The 23891-nt window shown below is 40.4% G+C and overlaps 2 protein-coding genes and 1 long non-coding RNA gene across 4 annotated transcripts in view; 2 read left to right on the forward strand and 1 right to left on the reverse strand.

The window, feature by feature from the left end:
* The window catches only part of LOC110984791 (sodium- and chloride-dependent neutral and basic amino acid transporter B(0+)-like), a 32156-nt gene extending 11726 nt beyond the window's left edge, over positions 1-20430 (forward strand). The window contains exons 5-13 of one of the 2 annotated variants that reach the window (XM_022245291.2): positions 2079-2211; positions 2922-3056; positions 5621-5724; positions 10194-10318; positions 12249-12361; positions 13385-13513; positions 14873-15088; positions 16022-16186; positions 17143-20430. In XM_022245291.2, the coding sequence (XP_022100983.2) occupies positions 2079-2211; positions 2922-3056; positions 5621-5724; positions 10194-10318; positions 12249-12361; positions 13385-13513; positions 14873-15088; positions 16022-16186; positions 17143-17316 (1294 nt within the window). In that variant the 3' untranslated portion in view covers positions 17317-20430. Of the gene's footprint in view, positions 1-2078; positions 2212-2921; positions 3057-5620; positions 5725-10193; positions 10319-12248; positions 12362-13384; positions 13514-14872; positions 15089-16021; positions 16187-17142 lie in introns of those variants that run through there. The other variant, XM_022245292.2, reaches the window with a different exon arrangement.
* Positions 4611-9348, reverse strand: LOC110984792 (uncharacterized). Its single transcript, XR_015427149.1, has 3 exons — positions 9192-9348; positions 7620-8151; positions 4611-6967 (listed from the first exon to the last, which is right to left on the reverse strand). It is a non-coding gene; the product is annotated as an uncharacterized LOC110984792 (long non-coding RNA).
* Positions 20431-21147: 717 nt separating the features above from the next.
* Positions 21148-23891, forward strand: part of fam102a (family with sequence similarity 102 member A) — a 39620-nt gene continuing 36876 nt past the window's right edge. The window contains exon 1 of the mRNA XM_022245318.2: positions 21148-21863. Within this exon, the coding sequence (XP_022101010.1) occupies positions 21718-21863 (146 nt within the window). The 5' untranslated portion in view covers positions 21148-21717. The remainder of the gene's footprint in view (positions 21864-23891) is intronic.

Here is a 23891-nt window from a genome sequence, read left to right on the forward strand (position 1 = left end):
AACAGATCTCACCACACAATGAGGTGTGGACAGTACTTATGGTACATTTATAAGTCTATTCAGTCTCTCCGGACTGGTTCCTTCATTTCCAACACGTGAAGAGAACCAATATGGCCAATGTACGGTAAATGGCACCCAACGAAAATATGACTGCTTTGTCCACACGCCCGGAGTGCTGCGCTGCTTGGACGCGTGGCTGGCTACAGCGGCGGCTCAGGCTACATGTAGGTTGTGCTGAGGCACGCCATTTATTCCTCAATTGTTACCCTATAGGTATAAGCCGCCCCCAGAGTATACACTGCACGGACATGTTTGGCATGAGAATCAACGTATAAGCCACGGCTTACATGTACCGGTATACTCTGAAAATTATGGTATATTAAAAATGTATATAAAGGAAAAAAACCAACGAGCGGACTCTCAGAAGTGAGCCGGGGGGGGGTGTTCGAACCCCTAGCCTACGGGCCTGCACCCTGCTAGATCAGCTTGCAACATAAATGAAGCTATCAATATCATCAACAGTTACTGTACATGTATGTAAACATATACGTGGAGCTACCGTACTTTTGCCTACAAGAACAGTAGAGGTACATGTACATGTTCATGTACAGTATATCGGAAGAACAGGCCTTGGTTAAAGAGGTCTCTGAAAATGGTGCTAGATCAGGAATGAGATGCCTTTAAGAAAGGGATGCCGATAAGAGAGCTGATATCTATCAAGCTTTCAACAGAAATAAAAAGTGCAAAGAAAGCATACAGAGACAAACTACAATGTACAAGTATTTCCATGGCAACAGCGCTAGTGATGCATGACAGTTTGTCAAAAACATCACAGCTCTGTAGCAGAAAGAAAACTAACTCATTCTTAGGTACAGACATTCACCTCCCATTTCAGAATGAATGGAACCAGGTTTTCTGCAGATTTGATATACCCATGACAGAAAGGATCATGGAGGACCAACTGTCTGCCCTGTCTCCAACAGAGGAGCTGCTTCTTACCATCATCACCAAAAGCCATGGAAAAGATTGAATATTTGCAAGGCAACTGGACTTGACAATATTAGTCGCAGAGTGCTGGCGCTTTCATGGGAACTAGCTCTGCCCTTCTCCAATCTACTTCAGCAGCTTGTTGATACAAAGACCAGTGTGCTGGAAATCTGCCATCATTGTTCCAGTCCTGAAGACACTGCCAGCAGTGAAGTGGCATGGCCCCCCACTTTTTGCAGGACCTACAATGGGTGGGGCTTAATGGATTGGCTTATTAATAGCTGCTGCCTGATGGTCTCACAACTGGCCCCCCTACTTTGAAAATTGTTCCGCTGCTGCTGCCTGAAGAACGTACAACCGGAACAGTTGAAAGATTTTAGGGCTGTTACATCTACCCACTGCTGCATTATCACACATTGATTAACTGTAGTTTGCATGTCAACAGAACATGTCTGTGCACGATGCAGTTTCAGCGCTGTTGAATGGGATCTTTAGCAACATGCAGATATACGATTGACTGTTTTGCATGAGCTGTGTTTGTTGACTTTTTTTCATTGGTGTTTAAAACCGTCCAACCATGCTGTCCTGCAAATAAGCTGCATAATCTCACCATTGAATCATTGATCTTGTGGCTTAGTGACTTTAAATTTCTCCAGGATCAATTCAACTTGTTTCAAGTTAAGAAGACTATTAAATTATGAGTACAATGGCTGGAATTCCAGTACCACAGAGATGTTTTATCTCCACTTTTTTTGAACACAAATGTTACCAGTGAAATATTCAGATGGTACTGTTATCGCTGCTTATGTCCATAATAGTGAAATGGGCAACAAAGTATTCAAACATTTGCAACCTGATGTAGGATAATCACCTACAACTGATCAGTGTGAGTAAAACAAAAGACATTGTTTTTGATTTCATGTACACAAATGTACTCGTGATGTAAACATAGCACCTCCCAGTACTACAAACTTTCTTAGGGAGACCCCAAGAATGACACCTGGAGTGGAGGCCAATACTGGGGGGGGGAGGGAAAATGGCCAAGGTCTAGACCCTATAGTTCCACTTTGTCACTTTTTTTGGCTGCGCAGGCGGGCTGTCTTGCAGGAGTCGGCATCTATGAATGAGACTGGTGGCCTGATCTGGCAGCTGTTGCTCTGCCTCTTCCTCACCTGGCTGGTGGTCGTACTGTGCATCAGCAAGGGGATCAAGACAACAGGAAAGGTTAGTTCTGGGGCTCCCTTCCACTCTGATTCACCTCAAGACAGAGTTTGTTTACTCTGAGTTTTCCTGACCCCAGTTGTTGTTTGTTGTTGTTTTTTTCAGGTGGAAATTAGAACCGAATCATCATGCATTTCCAAATACATGGACATTGGTCAGTTAACTTACCAATAACATGCAAATGTTCCACTAGATATGAAGCATTTTACCACTGCATGTTCCCCGGTAAATTGCCCCCACACCATGTGACTGCTATGCTCTATAAATGAAAACAAAATCAGAGGCGTTCTTTACATTTTTTTGTTGTTTAATTTTCCCACAAGGATGTACGTGTACGTGTAATTTCTTGAAGCTTCTTCAGGTTTTAGGATCAACCCCCTGAATCATAGAGGTTAAGTCATTCCAGTTTCGTACAAAACCAAAGCGCAAGATTACATTATCCAAGCCATTTAGGGAAGAATTCATGCCTGTATTATTCTGAAAATATCAGTGATATCCTATTCTTGTTATTGTTATAGCCTAACCCTTGTTCTGGATATCATATGGATTTCTCTTCATCCTTCAATCTTATTACTGAAATGCAAGTTGTGGTTAAAAGACGGCTTCGGAATAATAAATGTTTTTCCAACACATGGCTTTTTCTACACAGTTTCTTTTGATTTGATACTTGTTACGGTACTTGATCTATTTGTATCGTATACATGTACATGTAGGTGGTGTACTTCACTGCGCTTTTCCCCTATGTGTGTCTGTTTGCACTTCTGATCCGTGGCGTCACGCTGCCAGGGTTCCAGAAAGGCATCAGTTTCTTCTTTAATCCCAAGTGGGAGACGTTGAAGAGACCGAAGGTAAGAACAGATAGGAACCTCCAGCCTTGATCTGCTTGCTACAACTCTCCGTTTACTTCCAAGCCTGATTTTTTGGGGGGGGTGCAATCTCCATTTTGTCACCGTATAATCCTTACCCTTTCTGTTCACTTTCTTTGACGACTGCAAACAAAAGGCTAACTTTTTATTTTGTTGTGGACCGTTCTGCACAGGCTCATTGCTGCTTACACGAACCATCGAACCGTAGCTGTTTGTAGAGATATAGAGTAGCACCAGCTTCAGACTTTGGAAACAAAATGTCTGGTTATTATGTGTACAGAAGAGCGACACTGGTGCACACACCTGCCAGTTTGTTTGCAGCAATGATGACACTCATGTCGCAACTCTCTTATGCGCATCCCTGATGTGAACACCCCTACATTCCATCCTTAACCAGTTCATCCGATTACTTGGGGCTTCATTTTTAGCATAATGCCTGTAAATGTGTTTATTATCTAGATTTTTTTTAAAAACATTTTTACGTGTTGAGTATCTCATTTCTTTTTAATTATTGGAACGAAGTGCATAAATGCAATATAGGCCATATCAGATCCAATCAGATCACATGCATGTAAATCAGTGGTCCATTGAAGGCCAAGAGATCTGCTGGCACCTGTCATCATGAAGGCATTCCCTGTGTACGCTGCTTGGGGCAAACACATAATCCCGTAGAAATGGCCTTGCTGCTACCAGTGTGAAATGTGTCCAATCCCACCATCTTGAAGGTGGTAGTTCTAATAGAGGGTTTCGATTGTCGTGAGTTTCTGAAACTGTTCTTTAAAGGTTATACAGGGTCAGAAATCTTGGCTTAGGGTTGTACCCACAAGTGTAGGTAGCCCATACCCAAAGGTGCTTCAGGAGCTAGGAGAGCACTTTCGGGGGAACTTTGGCATGTGTCTCCAATAGAATCAGGCGCATAAATTCATAAACAGTGGGGATTGAGCTGTGTACAAGATGGCTGTTTGCCTAACCCACTTGTTAAGTCCCGTTGTTCAGTTGTTTTGCATTGATATTAAAAGAATAGAGAGAATGAAGCCATTCAGCTACACCTGAATCAATAACACTTGAGATTGCAACAAGTGACTGGAGCGCAGGACACAGATAAGCAGTTCAAAAAAAATCTCACTGTAAGCATGTCAGGAAGTGGGAGAAGTACATGTACATAATAGTTCCAGCAGGATTTACTTGATTGTCCTTTTTAAGTGGGTGCCTGCATGAGTCGGAATCTGTGAACTGATTTTTGGACTCGTAACTTTGCAACATACAAACTTACTTTTTGAATGAGCACTGTACTGAAAAATGTTAACGTAGAAATTGCCATTTAAGAAAGTAAGAAAATATTAGACCATAGTATAATATACAGCAAGTAATAGTTAATACAGATTTCCTGTAATCAAGGAAGGTCTCATTTTGTGCAAGTTTTAAAGGATATATACACTTTTGTCATTCCGTTACCCCAATTTAATCCTTTGAGTGTTACATTTTAATTAACAAACAATCTTTTTAAATGAATGGTACCACATGGGAACACAAACCTCACTGGTTGTATTTAAACACTGTTGATCAAAGTTGCATGAAACAGTTCACATGTTGACAAAATGTATGTCACTTCAAACGGTAATGTTTATTTTTTTATTGACGTCATTGACATTCTCATAGTAAATGTACTTAAAAAAAAATAAGTGGAACTTATTTAGGCTGGTTGAGACATGTAAAGTACATCATTAGTCTGTTTGTTGTTTTAATAAAAAAAATTTGTTTACCTAACACCCATTTAAAGTTTGAAAAATGTATCTGAAATGTCACCCCTTTATCATGGAATTGGCCATATCAAAGTCATTATAGTTAAACATTGAGGGTTGTTGTCACACCATGCTTGAGAAAGCCAAACTCACTCTAATCAAATTTATGCTTAATGCCCCCCCATCACACCCTGACGACGACAAGGAAGACCCTGCTATGTTGTAAAATTTCCTTAAAACACGGCTATGACAGGGTAAAACTAGGAAGATTGGGTGAAAAATTGTTCTTTCAAGATCACTCTTGGTTCTTAGCACGTAAAAGACTTTGATATGATTGTACCATGCGTAGTATGGCCTAAAAGATGGTAATACATTGTTGTAGTGTGTATAATGTGTGTGGTACACTTATGGCAAGCATACCACACACAGACGTAGCCCATCAGTTCTGTGGTTGGAATGGCATAAAATTCTTCCTGAACGAGCTGCTCTTATACCACTGCAATTAGAAGCCACTACGTAAATTTGAGCTTGATCAAACTTTTGGCACAACCTCCCCGTCCATCAAGACCCTACCACATTGTTACCAGTTCCCTCTGAATTCTTGCTACGATGCACAAGATCTCATCATGGTTGGCCATGCTCTCCAAATTTCTTTGAGGACTTAATAAGATCGTGTTTGAGTGTTACTAGCATATAAGCCCCCGTGACCGTGTAACTTCAATCAACCAGGATACAGTAACCAGACGGCTCAGGTGTCATGTTAACGTATCATTTTTGTTTGGTCTTTTACGTAATTGCATTCAGGTGTGGTTGGATGGAACTAGCCAGATATTCTTCTCACTTGGGGCAGGCACCAGTGGCGTCTTGACACTGGGATCATACAATAAGTTCCACAATAATTGCTTCATGTGAGTATTTAGAGGTTTTGGTCTTTATTTAATTAAATAAAGATAGAAATAATTACCCCTAAAGGAAAAACTTGAGTCCCGGTCTTCTCCGGCCGCTTCTTGACTCGACGAAACAGTGATGATTTAATATGTACAATAATTAATACTAAGGAAATGTGTCCTTCCGCGGGAACAGTCACCGTAAGGAGAAAACACTGCCTAATTAGAACCTATCCCCGCATCTGGACACAAGTTGAACTAAGAAAAAATGGCTGCGAGATGGAGTAGTGGACCAGTGACTTGTGGAAGCTCGGCTGCACAGCGAAGAAGTATGTATGGTGCATTCTGCATGCAATAAGCTTTTATATTTACTTTGCTGGAATGAAGAGCCCTACCCTGTCCATTGAATTTAATTATAAAAGCCACAGGTCTGAACAAAGAGGGGGGTTAACCGACCTCCAAAAAAGCCAGAGCAGGACTGCAGCGCTAAAGCTGTTCAGGAATTCACTACAAGTATACACTACAACTTCCTTCCTATTTACATGTACCTTTAGTCTGTTCTTTTTCTATTATTAGACAGTATCTAGCTCTCTACAAATGTAATCGCAACAAATTGAATTTTTCTTAAACCTTGTCCTTAAAATAAGTGTTAAGTACATGTACAAGTGTTTTTCCCCAATAGGTCATTATAATATGCAGTACATACATTGAAGCATTTGATGTAACTTTATTCAGTTTTGCTGAATTGCAAATCCGAACAATTCCAATGGAAATCACAATCACAGCAACTCAGAATGAATCTTGTGGCATTTAGTTACAAATTATACACTTTGCATATCCCTATGGGGACATATTGTACATTCTTTCCAAGGCATACAAATGTATAGTATGTATCACCTTTGTCCCCAGCTGTAGCTACCTTTGGTTTGTAATAATTAAGCATTTGATAAACATGACAATAGGGAACTGAAAATTGTTCTTGACTTCAGTTTGTTTAGAAATAATGAACATTATTCGTTTAGTCCTGCTTAATAGACCAAACTGATTTGAAGTAAAAACTTTCCCAAATATAATTCCAAGTTGCTTCATTTCACATTTCACACCCAAGTGCTGCTGTTGGGCTGTGCCTCATTGGGGTTTCTGTTGCTAGAAGTAACTAAGGTCCCTTCGTCAAGAGGTGGCTTATTGTCCGGTGAGTTGTACTCTTCATAATCCTGGTCAAACACGGCACTGTCTTCCTCATTGTCTTCTTGGTTGTCTTGCCCTGTCAATAGATGATACTAGTGCCTTAAACATCTCTCATGTAAGCTGTGGAGTTTGGTGGGTAATGAATCACATTTGGGGGCAGGTTTGTGTTGAAATAATCAGTTTGTACTCGAAGAAGGTTTTAGGTCTTGTCCAAACTAGAGGTCTTTTTGTTTTAATTGGAAGTAAAGATTCTTTTTTAAAAGTCTTTGTCTGAAGTGGGCTAGCTGTATTTTATTTTTGTCAAAACTGCACCAGACTGCAAAGTCTCATCACAAAATTGCCCTTTTTAAAGGGAAATATATTTATGCATCATGTTCTTATAGTTTAATTCAAATAGATATTTCATGTACTCTTCATTTTGTCAAAACTTCAACTGTACCACACTGACCCAATTCCACTGGATAGAGAAGGCTGGTTGTGATCAATCAGTTATCTTTGTATGTGTAACATATACATAGCATTTACATGTTTTTGGCCAAATGACGTAAATGAAAAAAAAACACAGAGAATGTACAGAATGACAGATATTACAATAGCTATTAGTTAGAGTCCTACAATGTGCACATGAATCTATTCTTTGTATTACATGAATATCTGTTAATCGTGGTTGCTCCCGATATTGACAAAGCTGGCTCTCGACTTGTGCACTATGGGTAACCTGGTATTACCTGTATGCCTCAGTGCTTGTTGTTCATCTCTCCTTTGCATCGAAAAGTTCGCAGTGTTGTGGTTCCCGCCCGGGGTATACACCACTGGGTTGCTTTCACCGCTGACATTGAAATTGTGGCATACAGATTGAGGCCCATGGTAAATGGTCGTTCGTGATGGCGTGGTTGGGACTGGGTAGGGCACAAGCATTGATTGTGGACTACGAACTGTGGCTTGAAGCAGTTTAGGGCGTTTTCTTCCTGGTTGACCTTGTTGGCGCGTAAGATGTCGTTTGGCTGGTTGGCTGTGATGAGGTTTTGACTTTTTGGCTGGTAGGCCTTTCCGAGTTGCCACAGGATTTTTCTTTCTTTTTTGCTGCTGTTGAGTAGGGGGACGTTTTTTGATTACTGCCTGACGTTTGGCTGGCTTAGCATGGCGAACTTGTTGAGGTGCACGAGCTTGGTGAGAAGCACGGTTTTTGTGGGCCTGTCTTGGCTGACGGTTGTGTTGAGCTGGTCTACGTGGCATGGCTTGATATTAAATTGTAAATCTCTGCAATTTACACATGCAACAGGATTTCATGTACGCAGCTGGAGAAAATGGAATATAAGAGTGTAGGACTTGTGTTAGGTCTGTAAATGAAACAGCCTATTTCAATCACGGAGTGGTGTTTTTGGGTGGGATGGGCTGTGTACGTAGCGTAGCCTTACATTACATCTAGAACACTAGACTGCCCACAGGGTCAGGTAAACATACATGTCAATGTAACTGTACACAGGGGATGTTTAGGTAAGCTCCTGTCTTATTTTCACTCCAATTCCTACTTCCAATTTTCACTTTCCCGTCCCTCTTATTCATAAGGTTTGTCTAATTGTCTTACAGTACTTCTGCTGTCTAGGTATGCATTAAATACTCGATTATCAAATTATTGAAATAGTTATTTTGAAAATTTGATAGGGCCGAAAATCTGTGAAATCGGAAGGGAAAATTTCAATTATTTGCTCTCATCCAGTACATGTACATGGCAAGGTGCTTTACAGGAACTGATTTGTATGCTCAACAACAAGGCCAAAAATGTACTTTGCCTTCCAGATTTTCTTTTGTTTCTTTTGTTTGTTTGTATAATTGGTGTATTACCAGGCTGGGACTAAGGGAGCAAATCACCAAAATAGGCCCAAACAGTTGGATTCAGCGCTCCTTGTCTAACTGTGGGACAGATCCTGTCTTGAAACTCAATGAAGTCTACACAACCACCACTCAAACTTCCATATTTTAGGTCTGCTTTTATTTATAAACTCTCCAATATTCAGTTTATTGACTTGACTCGGCCCTACTCCCGTCCTTTTCCCACAGAAATTTTAGTTTCAGGATCTGCCATTGCCTTATCCTTCTACATGTATGTCCAACCCCGTAAAAGATAATTAGCCACAGTACCTTTGTAAAAGAGTCCTTTCAACTGTTTTCCCATTTTCCCCACAGAATCTGAGTGAACCACCTGTTTTTACAGCATTGTTTCATAAATGCTGTGTTTACAGCAAATTAACTTATTATTAAGTAAACCTTCAAAATTTCAAAATGTACATGTAACTTACCTACAGTATGAGCATGCAGACGGTACGAGAATGGCTGTATGAATATACTGAAGGACCATATCTTGGCAGAGGTTTGCGCCAGTTGCGGGTCTGCACAGCCCGCCAAAATGTGTCATTTGGAATCGTGCCAAACTTCCGCATAACCGTAGACGAGTACAGACATTTTCATGTTAGCCTGATTGACCTTTCTTACCGGTACATGAACTCATGCGCTTGAAGAATTCAACCTCTGACCTGTCAGGAAGTTCTGAGTGTATTGCACACAATGCATTGTTACATTAGTACTGCTGAATAGTGCTGTCACTCAGCATGATATGCGACTCTGTCAACCAGGATTGGTTTAAACTGGGCAAAAAGACAGGGGAAGTGTATATAATTATGTAACAGTAGACTTTTTTGCACTGGCTCAGGGTTGCTCGTCCCATTACAAAATTTTAAAATAAGAAATTTGGGAATACGTTTGGAGAATTTGAACCATGTTTTCAAGCCCACCAAATATGTAATTTTGGCTGACAAGCTGCTCCCACCTCCGAATCAACTGCTGAAAATTTCACCAGGTTCTGTATGAGCCATGTCATCGAAAGTACGAGTATTAGTAGCGTATCCAGCAGGGGGCAGATTTTTGAGTAAGGCTTGTGATACTGTTTTCTCCCAACATAAGCTCGAAGCTGCATTCGCTTTTGAATTTGCTCTCCCCCCTCCCACACCAAAAGCTGGATACGCCGCTGACGAGTATAGTGCCCTTAGGCTATTCAGGGGGCTGTGTTTATAACAATTGGTGGGCTTGAATTATTTTTGGAACCAAGAGGAAAACATGAAGTAGCAATGAAACAAAGTTAGAAATAATTATTCACATCATAGAAGGGAATGCCCGGAGAGGATGTTGCTGAATGAGTGGAGTTGCACCTTCTTATTGGTTTCTTTATGTCGTGTACAATTGCATCCAGATTCTCTGTCCAGCAAAATGTATCTTTATTCCTTTCTTTTCTTTGTTCTGTTCAGTGATGGCACCACCATTGCTTTTCTCAACTCCGCCTCCAGCATCTTTGGGGGCGTGGTCATTTTCTCCATCCTGGGCTTCATGGCTGAGAAGCAGGGCTTAGAAGTTAGGGATGTGGTGTCTCAAGGTGAGGAGTTACAGCAAGATACAAAAGCATAATTAGTTTTGTGGGTTTTTGCATGAGCATTGAATTCATCCAAGTAATTTCCAACTGGCATCCAGGGTAGGCAAATAAATGTATTGGAAAATCTACCAATGAACAGTTAGTAATGTAACATTTGCATGGGCCTATCATAGGCACCATCAATATCGTATTTTGGCGGATACAGATATATCATTTTTTTAATATCAGTATTGTCGATATATAAAATTTTATTCATTTTAATTTTCAAGGTATTATGACAGGCGTGAATCGCTGGTAAATTGTTCTAAGGGTACACAATATAATGGTGTGATCCAATTCACTTTGGTGACATGGTCTAGAGTCCGTATAGGGTACGTTGCCTACATTGGATGGGATACACGCTGCTGTGTATAGCGATATCATCAGCACATGGTGCTAGTCTACTTACGTTTGGTTAGCAAATAATTCTCTGTTTTGGAGGAGAAATTTTGTGATACTTTCGAGGCAAAGTATACACAAATTATTAAGTGCGAGACTAAGATACAGTAGGTGGTGCAGACAAGAAGCGCAACTCCACATCACTACGATACAAGCCAGAATCTTCTAATGGTTGCTTCTGTATAATTATTTTATTTGACGTAGGGGAACGACAACATTCTGAAAACACAGAAACAGAAAGGGGGCTTAATTAGGAATTTAACTCCAATCGATAACTTTAACTATTCACTTCCCCAGTGACAAGATTAACATAAATTTACATTCTACTAGATTATATTCAACTACGTCCGATACAACTGAACTAGTCGCTAAACCAGATATCGCCGTAATTAGAACAAAGCTAAAACTAGAATTAGTGGGCCGGTCATGAATAAAACAAATAGAAGACAGAGTAAAAATCAAACCATTGGTGTCAGAAAGTTCAGTCTAATTTGTCTGTGTGTCGAGTGTACAAACCAGGAGTGAATATTCTACCGATAGCCAGACTAAGAGAAATTGAAAGCAAATCTAATGTATTTCTGCATTAGCAATCATGAATGCAATCTTATCGTATTGTACAATTCCAATCTTTGAAGAGAGAGAGCTGTAGCAGTGTGAAACTTGTTGAATATTGAGCAAAATTAACGTTTGTCAACAATGTCATCTGTTACGTCATATGTTGTCTCTCGGTTGATGTGAGCATTTTGTGCCTCTGCCTTTTTTTTTGCGGTCTCTCTGAAACATGTTTGGTTGTTGTTCCTGCAACATACCCCAGTGGTTAACTTACAGTCACTGATTGTACTTTGGGGACACTGTCAGATGAAGCCCCATTTTGCTGTGCACTTGGCACCTCAAATGAACACCCTACAGTTTTTGTTGTGCACTTTCGAATGAAAATTGGCCGGGCATGCTGTGCTGTATGGGTCATTATGTACTATGAATTGTATTCAAAAATATTTTTCCTCATTTGAATATTATTTTTTGACAGTATTGAAAGGACTACAAAGAGAATCATGATGTTAAAAAGTAATGGTTTCATAGTTTGATTGGCAGAAACTGTTTAGCTTGGGCATCACAATCCATTCTCAATCAAGTTTTACTTGTTGATGATACTTTTGGCAAATGCGGGCGATTCACAATAGTGCGCCACCAGGAGTTTGCAATGCGTTGGCCAATCACAATGCGCGAAATCTGTCGACCCAATGCGCCTTTGGAAAGGGTCGGCGAATTTCGCGCGTTGTGATTGGCCAACGCGTTGCAGACTCTTAGGGGCATACTATTGTGAATCGCCCGTATTGTCCCCCAGTGCTGACACCTAGAATGGGAAAATGCAGTAACACAGAGAATCTGAGCGACCCGTTACAAACTTGAATATATGTTTCCAAACTGCGTTGACACTTGCTAATGGAGGGAGTTTGGAGTATGCCACACTGTCTAAACTTTGTTTCTCTCGCAGGCTTTGGTCTTGCATTTATCGCATATCCCGAAGCTGTCAGTAAGATGCCGGTGGCGCCTGTCTGGTCTGTTCTCTTTTTCTTTATGCTCATCACTGTTGGCCTTGACAGTCAGGTATTTGTTTTTGCTTTTATATCTTTTGTAAATTGTATTCATTGAGGCAATTCCATGGTAAGGTTGGTAAGGCAACATAAATAAAATAGCATCATTCAGATACCCAACGCATTGACATTTATAATCGCTTAGGCGAAAGCCTTTAAAAAAAATTCAATTCAACTTGAAGTTGATGCCAGAAGTAGTAAATCATTGTTCCCCTTTCTCTTTTATTCGAGAAAGTCTTCTCAGAACATCACTTTTGACTTGCGTCAAAATCTGTAGTTCTGTTACCATGGAACTGCCCATTTATTTCAGTAGATTCCTTCAAATTGCCTGTATCGCAGCAGCATAGAAAGCTGAACTAAAGAACTTTTAAGGTGATGAGATAGATGGCTCGGCCAAAGCCCTCAGGGATATTAGATTGGCACTACATGTTCAGCAAGTACTTATAATCTCTGTGCAAAACTATGAGCCTTGTTTGAAACATGCAAAGCATGACTACTCTGAGCTTCCATATCAGAAGAAAAAGAGGGGGCTTTGTTACCTAGAAATGATGTCTTTTGAATCTGTCTCACCATCTGTGTGTAGACTTTATTGTTTTTATTCCGTAGCCGGTGTGGCCTTTTCAACACGTATGTGTGTTTTAGGAAAAATGGAAAGGTACTAATTTTCTTGCACTGTGAGCATTGTTTTGCTGTGGTTTCCTTATGCTGATTTCCATAACATTTCCTCCTTGTTTTGTGATAGATATCCCTGACATTGAATTGTCTCCAGAACTGTTTCGTGGAAATAGGGAACATCCTATCGTAGCATAGTCAGCCGAGCCTCTCACTTTGCCACCAGTGAAGGGCTACATGTGCATAAAGTCCATTGTATGATTTTTGTTTTCTGCTCCATTTCTGCTGGGTAAACTCTTTTGCAGACATTCCTTCCACATACATGTAAAGTTACCACAGTTTGGTGCTTCAGTTTCTGCTGTGAGTCATTTGAAGGGTGACTTCTGACTGCCCGGACTAACATTTGCCTCTCTTTCCTCAATAGTTTGTTATCATTGAGAGAAGCTTGACGGCCTTGACAGATGAGTTTCCCCTGTGTCGGCACCATCGTCAGCTAACCACTGGGGCAGTCTGCCTAGCGCTATGCCTGATTGGAATGCTGTGTGTGACTAATGTGAGTATCCTCACTATCGTGTGGCCCACTGGTTGGAAGAATATGTATATGAAATGACAGCATTGTATCGATGGTCGCATTTGGCCCACTTCATTGTTGGTGCTGTTGGAAGAGATGAAAGAGTTCACACTAGTAGCAAAGTGTTTCAAATTGCAACTCTTTCATAAATAAATATATGACTGCACCTGGACTTTAAACAAGAATTTAACTTTTTTAAACCCAAACTTGATACTTTTTTTGATTTAACGTGTATTTCCATATTGCAAAGTACATTTGCTAAATTATACAGATCAACAAACAAATGATTTGACAAAAGACTAGAGTAATAATGAGTAAGATGCAGATCTGCAGAAAAGGGGCCATACAGAGGCATAATTCAGAAGAGAAAATCTTATACAGAAATGCCTTATTAATACAAAAACAAGACAAAAAATGACAAATTATTCAGAGAAAAGACAAAAGCGAGATGATGAAGACAAAAAAGAAAACATACGAGCAAACTGAGATGTACTGAGAGCTAGAAATAAGAGTATGTGATGCACTTAGTAATCAGTATAGTGTCATCGCGTTGAAGTTTCTAAGGGGGCATCCTATGGGCGCCCCATTTCAAGGGGTTACTAAAAGTAAACTAACTGTAGCACGTACATTACTATATTTCAAATGGAGGGCACAGCACCCCCCCACCCCAGCAGTTTGCCACTGCTATCACCAACATCCTGTTGGACAACACACTTGTGTGCCTTCACTACTCTGTGCACAGTACATAACTGTGGAGGACATGCTTCAGTCATATTGATATTGATTTGTCAATGTCTTCACAGGAGTGCTGAGTGGCACAGACATTGTGGCATCCCTTTTTTGTTACCGTTAAAGAATGTACATGAAGGCAGTTTGTACTGGAGAATGTGTGATCCTGACGTGGCAAATGCACACAGGCAGGGATGGCTGATGATGGTTTACATCGTTCAGCATTGAACATTGTCCGAATCTCCCTTTTGGGGGGACGCACAGTGTCCAGAAAGTCTGAGATGGCAGACTGTGTTGAACTGGACCACTGTACACTATCTGATGCTGTGTAGCAACTAACAACTATCACTGCTTGTCAGCATCTCCAAGTGTTGCAAGATATGAGACCGCAGTTAGAAAAACTGTAAAATTTTGGGTGTTAAGCTGATGCATCCTTTCTTTTTCAAAAGTCAGGTTTTTGGGCCCAAAATAGTACAGGCTGTAAGTAGTGAAGCCTCAATTTGTAGCTAAGCTTTAGTCTGATTTATCTTAAGATGCTATCCCTTTTTGGGACTTACTCTTTATATGTGTGCATGAACTGACACCTCTCCCTTCACCCCTGTCTTCATCCAGGCTGGTCCGTACTGGCTAGCCCTTTTCAATGGCTATGGCCCATCCTACTCCTACATGCTGTTCTCCTTGTGTGAGACTCTGGCCCTGAGCTACCTGTATGGAATTCGGCGACTGATCAACGATATCCGCGCCATGATTGGTGACAAGTGGGTGGATATCCCGACCTTCTTATGGTTTCCTGTCTGCTGGTGTTTGATCACCCCAGGTGTTCTTTCTGTGAGCAGTGATGATTATTGTTGTTTGATTCTTGAATCTCGATTCTTGACATTTACTTCTGGCCATCGATGATGCAGAGAACTTCAATTGTATTATAGGTGCACTGCCAAAGGGGCCTTACTCACAAGTAAGCTACACTGAATTGAAAGTCATGTTAACTTTGGACGTTTGAGAAGTGAGAGATGGAACCCCAAATAGTCTGACAACACCCCTGTGACAGTGCATAAGATTGATTCTTGGAGCATGATTAAACATGGCTTCTCTGTAAATAGCATCTATTTAAAGTGGAATCGCTCAGATGTCAGCCCCGTTTCCCTCTTTGGAATCATTAGTTGGGATGTTTGTACCTAGATTCTGTAAAAAAAAACAAAGTGATCAGCCATCTTGAATTATGGCTGCCACAGAAGGGGGTGTTTATACATAGCACGACTATCCATTGGTGGAAACTCACAGTACATGTGCACAGGTTTTCTGCACATTTGGCACGGGATACACTGAGCATGCACAATCAATTTCAGTTTGAATAATGCATGTACAGTGTCATCTTTCATGTGTGTGTACATTGGGGAAAGGGCTATGGTCGTAGGCCCAGTTGAAGAACTTGCCACTAGCCTGTCTCCTCTTTTTGGGTCGCTCACCAAAGGGGCCCTGATGGGTTGCCCCCCTTCTGCAAGCGGCTGCCCCCCCCATCAGCAAAAACTGTAAGCATCAAAATGATACATTCTTGTGATGTACTGTGATCCCCCAATGCCTGAAGATGCAGTGATGAGGCTGGATAGGGGACATGACCTGGATGAACTCTTTTATGTTCAGCTGCACCAAATCGTGCCCTATTTAATAGTGGCTGCCATTTTTCAAGGAGGCTCATTACACTTCTAACTAAAATCTAACCAAACATATAACTTTTACAAACTGTGTCACATCACATCACAGGTGGCGCTGGTAGGGGGATGGGTATTCCGTAATGACCCGGAGTACAACGGTCCCTTCCCCCCTTGGGCCATGGCCATTGGCTGGTCATTCACGTTCTTTGCCTTCATCGGAATTCCATTGGTCTGGATCAAGGACCTGGTCATGAACAAGGGAACCCTGTATCAGGTAAGTCAGTGGAAAGAGCAGCGATTTACTCTGTCACAAGTCCCAGCAAGTCCATCACGAGTCATCCAGTCTTAAGCCAAGCCACAAGCTATTCAAGTGAACTGTGACAAAAGGATTCTTTTTCAGTGTTCACCGTTACGTTTTGCTTGTCTTGTAAAAGGACTTGTTGTGACTGGAGTTGTGAAGGGACTTGTGAAAGGACTTATTTTTTATTTGACAACCCTGGAAAAGGGGATGAGGGAATTTAAACCCTGGAAATGTTTTAGGATGGGTGGTAGGAAAGGGTCTCATTGGTTTATAGGCTTCCTTGATAATGGGGTGGAGGTTGGCTTTTTTTTCCCTTTTTTTGGCAGCCAACTTTGAAAAGCCTCTAAAAGTAGTCTGTAAAAAAACAACTGCTCTTACAAACTTCTGATGCAACAACTGTTTCTGTTAGACACTGAGCTTTTGGCGACGCGTCCAATTTTTGTTTGTCTCTCAAATTGTCAGTATAAAAACTGCATTTGAATTGAAACAAAGTACTGTATTTCTCTTGTGTAGATTGCCATATATTGTTAACAACAACTACATCCATATCATTTTAATCCATCTGTAAAGGCCAGTATGCACTCAGCGTGACAGCAGGCACAAACCTGTAGAATCACAGGGAGTCTTTGGTTCACAAACTGGGACACTTTTCAGGATTGTGCCGTGAATGCTTTGTGAGGTCAGATTCATGAATGTGTTACATTTTTGGCATATTGTGCCTCGTGTGACTTGGTACCTTATGAGCCTGAGTGGATGTCCTCAGTACCATTATACTAACATGGCATATTCTCTTTTGATATTACTCATTTGATCAGATCAGGCTGTTGTGTGAGATTTTGGAAAGAACTGGAAACCACATATGTTTGTCTCATTGCTATGTCCATGCAAACTTTCAAACCACACGTTTTGCCCAATTTTGTCCTGTAAAGCGTTGGCATGCAATGATTACCCCTCTGGAATCTTGGGGACCAGCCAAAGAAGTGGACCGCCAGCATGCCTGGAATGTCCATCTGGAGCACGGGACCAGCATGGGTGGCACCCTGCCCCTGCCCAACTACACCCAGGATCTGGATGGCGAGATCGAATCAGAGACCAAGTTTTGAGCTATTTGCTCTACACTGATCATTGCTAGCTGTAAGAAAAGAGTGCAGTGTGATGATTACCATTGGTTGAGACCGTTTTTGAGACCAGGCACAAGACCAGTCACAAGGAACGTGATAAACAGTCACGATTGGAGGAATGTTTTTGTTGTATCCAGTGAGTTCAGACTGGAGTTCTTGTGTCTTGGTCTTGAGATTATTTTTTTGGGGGGGTCTTGTGGTCATCTTAAGGAGAGGGGTCTTGGCAACACTGCTTTTCAACATAGCCAGATATAGTGTAGCCAGTGTCTGAATCAGTCCGTTGCTTCTGAGTGGAAGTTGCTTTCATCGATGCTTGCTTCCTTTCCTCAACCAGAACTCCTGGACATAGACATGTGCTAATGTCACCCGTCAGCATTTAAGAAGTACTCCTAAATACCACTGTGTGTCTATTCTCATTGGTCCAGAGCCTGTCACATGGCCAGTTTAAAATGGGTGTTTGAGACTGGTTTCAATACACTGGGCATGTGCACATGGTTGAATTCAACAGAGGTTTTGCTGAGCATTGACTACTTTGTTTATTTCAAATTTCTTTTTCAATTTGGGTCACATAATTGTGGGAAGAATAGTAATGAACTTAATCCCTTTGCTTCCGGAGACGGCAAGAGCCGCGGCTTTGTGTGAGGATTAGTGCATACCACACATACAGTCTATTCACCATGCAGCTGCTGGTTTAATGGGGCCGGCTGATGGACAAAGCCCTCCATTCAGGGCATACCACAGCCCAGCATTCATGGTCAAAAGAATGACCGGCGCGAAGGTGTTAAAAAAATGATGTAATGATAACAAAAGCCATTCTTAAATTTAATTAAAACTTCACAGATCAACTCAAAGTGAATGTTTTTACGCACGCTTTCCAAGTTTCAACAAGATTAGGCCTGTGATGGCTGATATTTGGGGGGGGGTAGTGATGGAAGATGGTCTGAAGAAGTCAGCTCTTTAAGGTTGAGACTAGGCTATCACACTTGTTGTCCTGTTGTACATACAAGTGTGTGTGGTCTAATTCTTGGTTATGTTACCTTTGGTGCCAGGCTTTAGACTTTGAGTCAACAAGACCCATACCCTTAGTGTAGATGCATTTTCCATTTATACACATTAGACTCGCATATTTTTGATATACAATCCTGGAGCTTGCAGATAAAGCAGCAGCAGAAGCTCCAATTGAGAAAATGGTGCATGAAATTACCCAACAAGTTACGCAAGCATGATTTGTTTTACAGAAATAGACACAGATTGTTCAACTCAAAACTTTAACTCCAAACTCTGTCTCTGCCATTTAACTCTTGCAAAATAGGACAGTAAAAAACGTGAGTTTTTGCTTTATTATTTTAGCCAAAGAAATGCTGTCATTTTTTAAGATTGTGATTGTGCATTTTTTAATGCATGAATCAAGTACAAAAAAGAATGTGTATGTATAGATTGTTTTACAGACTGAAATTGAACTCATGCTTTTCAGCTGCGTATAATTGCTCAGGTTCAAAGCGCAATGCACATCAGTCAAAACCTCGTGTTGAATGTGTTTTACACCTGCCATTGATGTTCTTAACGAGGACTCAACAATTTAGTTTTATATCAGTAAAAGAAACATTGTAGTTCAGAACAGTAACATGAACTATTCTTAATTTTGAGGATTTTTCTTTTACTAATCAATGTGTAACTGAAATAAGCGTGCTTAATATTGTAATATATTATGTTTTCATATTTCTCTGCAGTAGGAATACTGCATTTCTAATTAGGTGTATTGTGGTAGTTTAAAGGGCCTTTACAACACAATAATTTTGCAGCCCTTGAAAATGTACCATTTTTCCAATGAACCTTATTTTCCATTTTTGCTTTGCTATTTCAAAAGGTATATGATGCCTGTTTTATTTTTATACTATTGTGAGTTTTCACATTGGTGAGAAAAACAGTGATGTCATTTAAGAGAGAGAAAATCTCATTGCTACCTTGATTTGTGCACAACATCTGCTGAAATTGTTGATATTTTGCTGTTCTACGTTTCCTTCTCATTTTCAATGTGTTATGTGATTTCTTTGTAATAAGCTAACAAGCAACCCTGTCTCTAATGAGCAAATGTTGAGTTCCTGATTTGAACAGAAAAACATTCATCGACTGAACAGTGTTTTTCCTGATTAACCTCATGACAAGAGCACTCTCATGAGTTGCCTATAAAAGCTTGGACAATTTTACAAGTTCAAACAGTGCACTTTTCAATGCGCTTTACCCGCAAAGGATGTCAAATAGTTTCCTTTCAATTCAGAAGAGTGTGCAACATGTGTGGCTAAGAAAACTTCATGTGGACCCTTTAATGGGAAATGTCTAAGAAGAAAATTTGGAATAACAACTTACATTTAACAAAAACTTTATTGATCTCATTTAGTGAACTGACCTTATAAACTTGTTTCCTGGGGAATCTTTTATATTTTATATAAAATATTTTATAAAAATGAGGAATTTTATTAGTTCTGAAAGTGTTCCTGTCAGCTTAAGTATCTTTTGCCAATTCTGATATGTTTTGTGTCTTGAGAGCTAAAGATAATTTTTTATCAAAATTATTTTGTATAGATTACCAACGATGTATAGGGACTTTTTGTCTGGGTATTCATTTTTCATGTAATTTTAGGATAATTTCTTGAGATACTTGATGCAGCTAATTGTTTCTTTAATTTAAGGAACTACTAAATATTCATTTGATAAGTCAAGTTATTTTTGGAGTAAATGGGGCACTAAATCGAATGATTGTGGGGCAGTTTGCCCCACAAACCCTGGGAGTTTCAAGGGCTTTTAGTCCTAGTGTTTTGAAAAGTTTGACATGTCAGTGAGTTTGACATGAATTTAATAGTTGCCGAGAATGTGAGCGTTAGAGACTTTGCTTGCTCTCTGCTGTTAATAGATGCCAAATCTTCTTGCAGCTTACCTTTGATGTATTCAATTTGCCACTGTTGGCTAACAGATATCCCTCAACTCGTAAATGTTGTATGCATGCTTGCACATAGAAGTGAGAACGAAGGTTGCCATATGTCAATAAAACGACCAAATGCTTTTTGCGTTTTGGTCACTATGAATGATTACAATTAATTCACCCAAATGAGTTCGCTGGAAATTCTTAACAGTTGTTGTGTTTGCACCAGCAACATGGTAGTTGTTGATACTTTTTTGCTGAGGGACATTGTTGGTTCACGATACTGTTTTGTTGAAGGGCATTTTAGTTCACAATACTGTTTTGTTGGGGGAATTTAAATTGTGTCTTGTTTTCGGACCTGGGATCTTGGATGACCAGACCAGTTTCTAATTACTGTGTAAATAAATTCATTGTGGGCAGAAATTGCTCATTTGAGAAAATTATGAGCTTACTGCCTCCCCTCCCCAAAATAACGTGTTTGAAGTGGATTCTCCATTTATTTTCTCCAGTGAGCTATTTAAATTTGCGAAGCTCATATTTGTTTCCGCCCAGCAGCTTCCTAAAATTAGGCTTTGGGCCTAAATTATACCAAGACCTTGTAAATCTTTTGCTGATTAGCCTAACACACAAGTTCAGGTGTTCCTTGTCCAGTTGTCTTATTTGCTGTAGTAAAAGATGAGGGACCAAAAGTGAATTCATTTGGGGTTTTATGGGGGGATATTATTCGGAAAATGAAAAAGCAAAAATTGTGACAGAGGGCGCTATACTAATCGATTGATGGGCGCGCGGTCTGCCAACCGAGTATATTGGTACCCAACCTTAAAATAATTGAGAAGCAACATTTTGAGACACGCGACACCAGTCTAATAGTAGCATAGCTTCCGGTGCACCGGTGTTACGTGTAATTAATTGGGAACGGATGGTAACAAGACGGAACGGGTACGGGGAATAGGTTTATACGTTAGGCCCTTGCATCCGTCATTTTGTCTAGTCTAATTCTTTCTTTCCGGTTTTTGGACCGATACCGAAGTAACTCTTGGTTGTGAGTTCAACTACGCGCCACTTGTTGCTTGGATTGTTGGTTGGAAAGAATTCGATTTGTTCTCCTCCCGATTGTTTCGTTTCGGTGTTGGGCGGCTCTTGCGTGACTGATTGTCAAGATGAGTTGATCGGCTGAGTGTCATGGTGTGAGGCTGTATGAATTTCCCACCTGTCCGTTAATGTGCGTGCATCATTTTGGCATCCCAGTGTTTGGTCTTCCCGAAGTCACAGTGATAGTCAACACAGCCATGTAGGCCTATGTAGGAACATAAATGTGGCCTACTGGAACTTTTCAACAGAAGGCAAAGGCCTAGCGATTTGTTGCCTTCCGCTTTCATGTTTTTACGACTCGGCTGTGTCTGGCGAAATTGGAATCGTTTAAATTGAAAGGCCTGACGTGGCAAGGAGTACTTGTTCTCTTGATGACATTCACAATGAAGAAGAAGAAGTACAAGTTTAATGTGAGCTTTGAGTTGGTGGAATTGTCCTCGATACCCCTCGTCAATGGAGTTCTATTCAGCAAAGTAAGGCTACTTGGTGGAGGCAACTTTTCACAGTTAACTTCCCGGTAAGTAATGTGGTAGGCCTACTAAATTTTTTAAATTAAAAATGTAATTGCTTGGAAATCATGAGCTGCCAAGAATAGACTCACTGTGCCCGTTAAGTGACGGGACCTACATGTACAATGCAGAACCCCCCTATAATGGGTAAATCAACAAACATGGCATCCTCCCAAAGCAAAGTGTTTCATAAATATCATTTACCAAAAATAAAACCAACCTCCGTCAAGGTGTGTGGGGTACGATACTATAAATTGGCTTTGTTGTTTGTAAACAACACTCAAAACACACATTGCTAGTATAGGGGTTGATACCCACTATAAATGTAGGTCACATGATTTAGCAGATGCAAGCCTGTCTATTACCCCAAGAACTGTGGGGTTTGTGGGAGCTCAGTGGATGGTGAACAGCAAAAATATGGGGTTTATTTCCAAGAATAAATTTGATCAGACATGTGAGAAGACTGACAATACTGGAATTGTTTGGGGAAGAAATGAATTTCCCAAATGAAATGCGTGTCAGAGACCACAGAAACTTGTATTACCACATGGAGACAATCTAAGTCAGTAAGTGAAATACCAGTAGGCCTGTGTCGGGTCCCCACTTTTGATATCAAAATATTGTTTTCAGGCCAAGCACCCAGAAAAAGAATTTCACATATAAAATGTATATATGTATGTGAGCTTTAATAGTGAAGGGCAGGATTGCCAAAATATCATCTTGCTGCTAAAAACCTGGTCCTGTTTTCATACCGGTTACTCCGGCTCAGAGATTGACGGAGCTACTTTTGTTACAAATGAAAGGTAACACTTTGTTTAATAAAAAGGTGGGGGAGATTACCTCTAACATCCAGAACAATGTGCTGCTTCCTATGTACGAAAAAGAGCACATCCAACTACAACCTAACTAGGGACGATCCCAACTTCATGTATTGTGTTCACTGGCATGACTGGTGGGTTCACTGTACTGAGCGGGAAGTGTGATGTATTGCATGTCAGATATAACAACCGTATTTCCCAGAAACTGCCTTTAAATGTAACCTGAAGTCTCACAGCAGACGTTTGTCTTAGAACCTGCAACTAGATACAAATTTACGGGAATTGCCCCAATATAAGACATTATGTTTTGCTAAATACATGTACATCTACTGGGTACGGTACATGCAGATAAATGCACTACTCATATTTGATTTCAAATACCAGAGATATGTAATACAAAACTGCTTCAAACTGCTTGCTGACTACAGTGACAAATCGCAAAATATGGAGGGCTGACGTTTCAATCCTAGCAGAATTTTTCTCAAAGGCAAAATGACCAGTGATTTCAATTACTGCAACTTGGTGCCTTTGCTTTTTGACAGTATATTTACAGAGCTGAAGATAAAGATGAAGAAAAATAAACAAGTGCTGTGTACCAGTACTTTTGGCAGTGCGAGGAAGATTGATCTTAAACTTGTGTTTGATATTACTTACACATGGTAATTTTCTAAAAAGGTTCATACCCAGTACATACATGTACATGTGCGTACATGCCCTATGGTAGGAGAATGAATGAAACAGTGTTTGACATTACAATTCAAGTGTTAATTATACCCACTTCATGTAAGCTTCACTTTTTGAAAGCCATGTTTGCACTGGACTTTTTCCCCTGAGTTTTACCGAGCCGATGGTCAAATAACAAAAATGGTCAGTGTGACCACAGTCCACACTTGAACTTTTCACACAGGAAAAGTTTAGCGAGACCGCAGGAAAAGTAACCGAGCTGGCAATGCAATGACTTATGAGGGCACTTTCTGTGACCTTTCTGCATTTACTTTTGTCTTTAGACACAACATTACTGTCCTCATTATCATCTGGAAATGGTGTTTTCTTAACACAAGTTAATTTTCCAACAATGTCCATAACAATTGTTGCCATGATTGCGACCAAAAGAAAAAAAGTACAGGAAATATTTGCCACATGCCATACCCCGGCAAACGTGTAACGTGCGAATGCGTAGTTTCCCTGTATGAAACATGCCGTTGTGCTTGGGCCAGA

Source organism: Acanthaster planci, linkage group LG11, assembly GCF_054643075.1.
Source record: "Acanthaster planci isolate LZ-2023a linkage group LG11, COTS_SCS, whole genome shotgun sequence".
Classification (NCBI taxonomy): domain Eukaryota; kingdom Metazoa; phylum Echinodermata; class Asteroidea; order Valvatida; family Acanthasteridae; genus Acanthaster; species Acanthaster planci.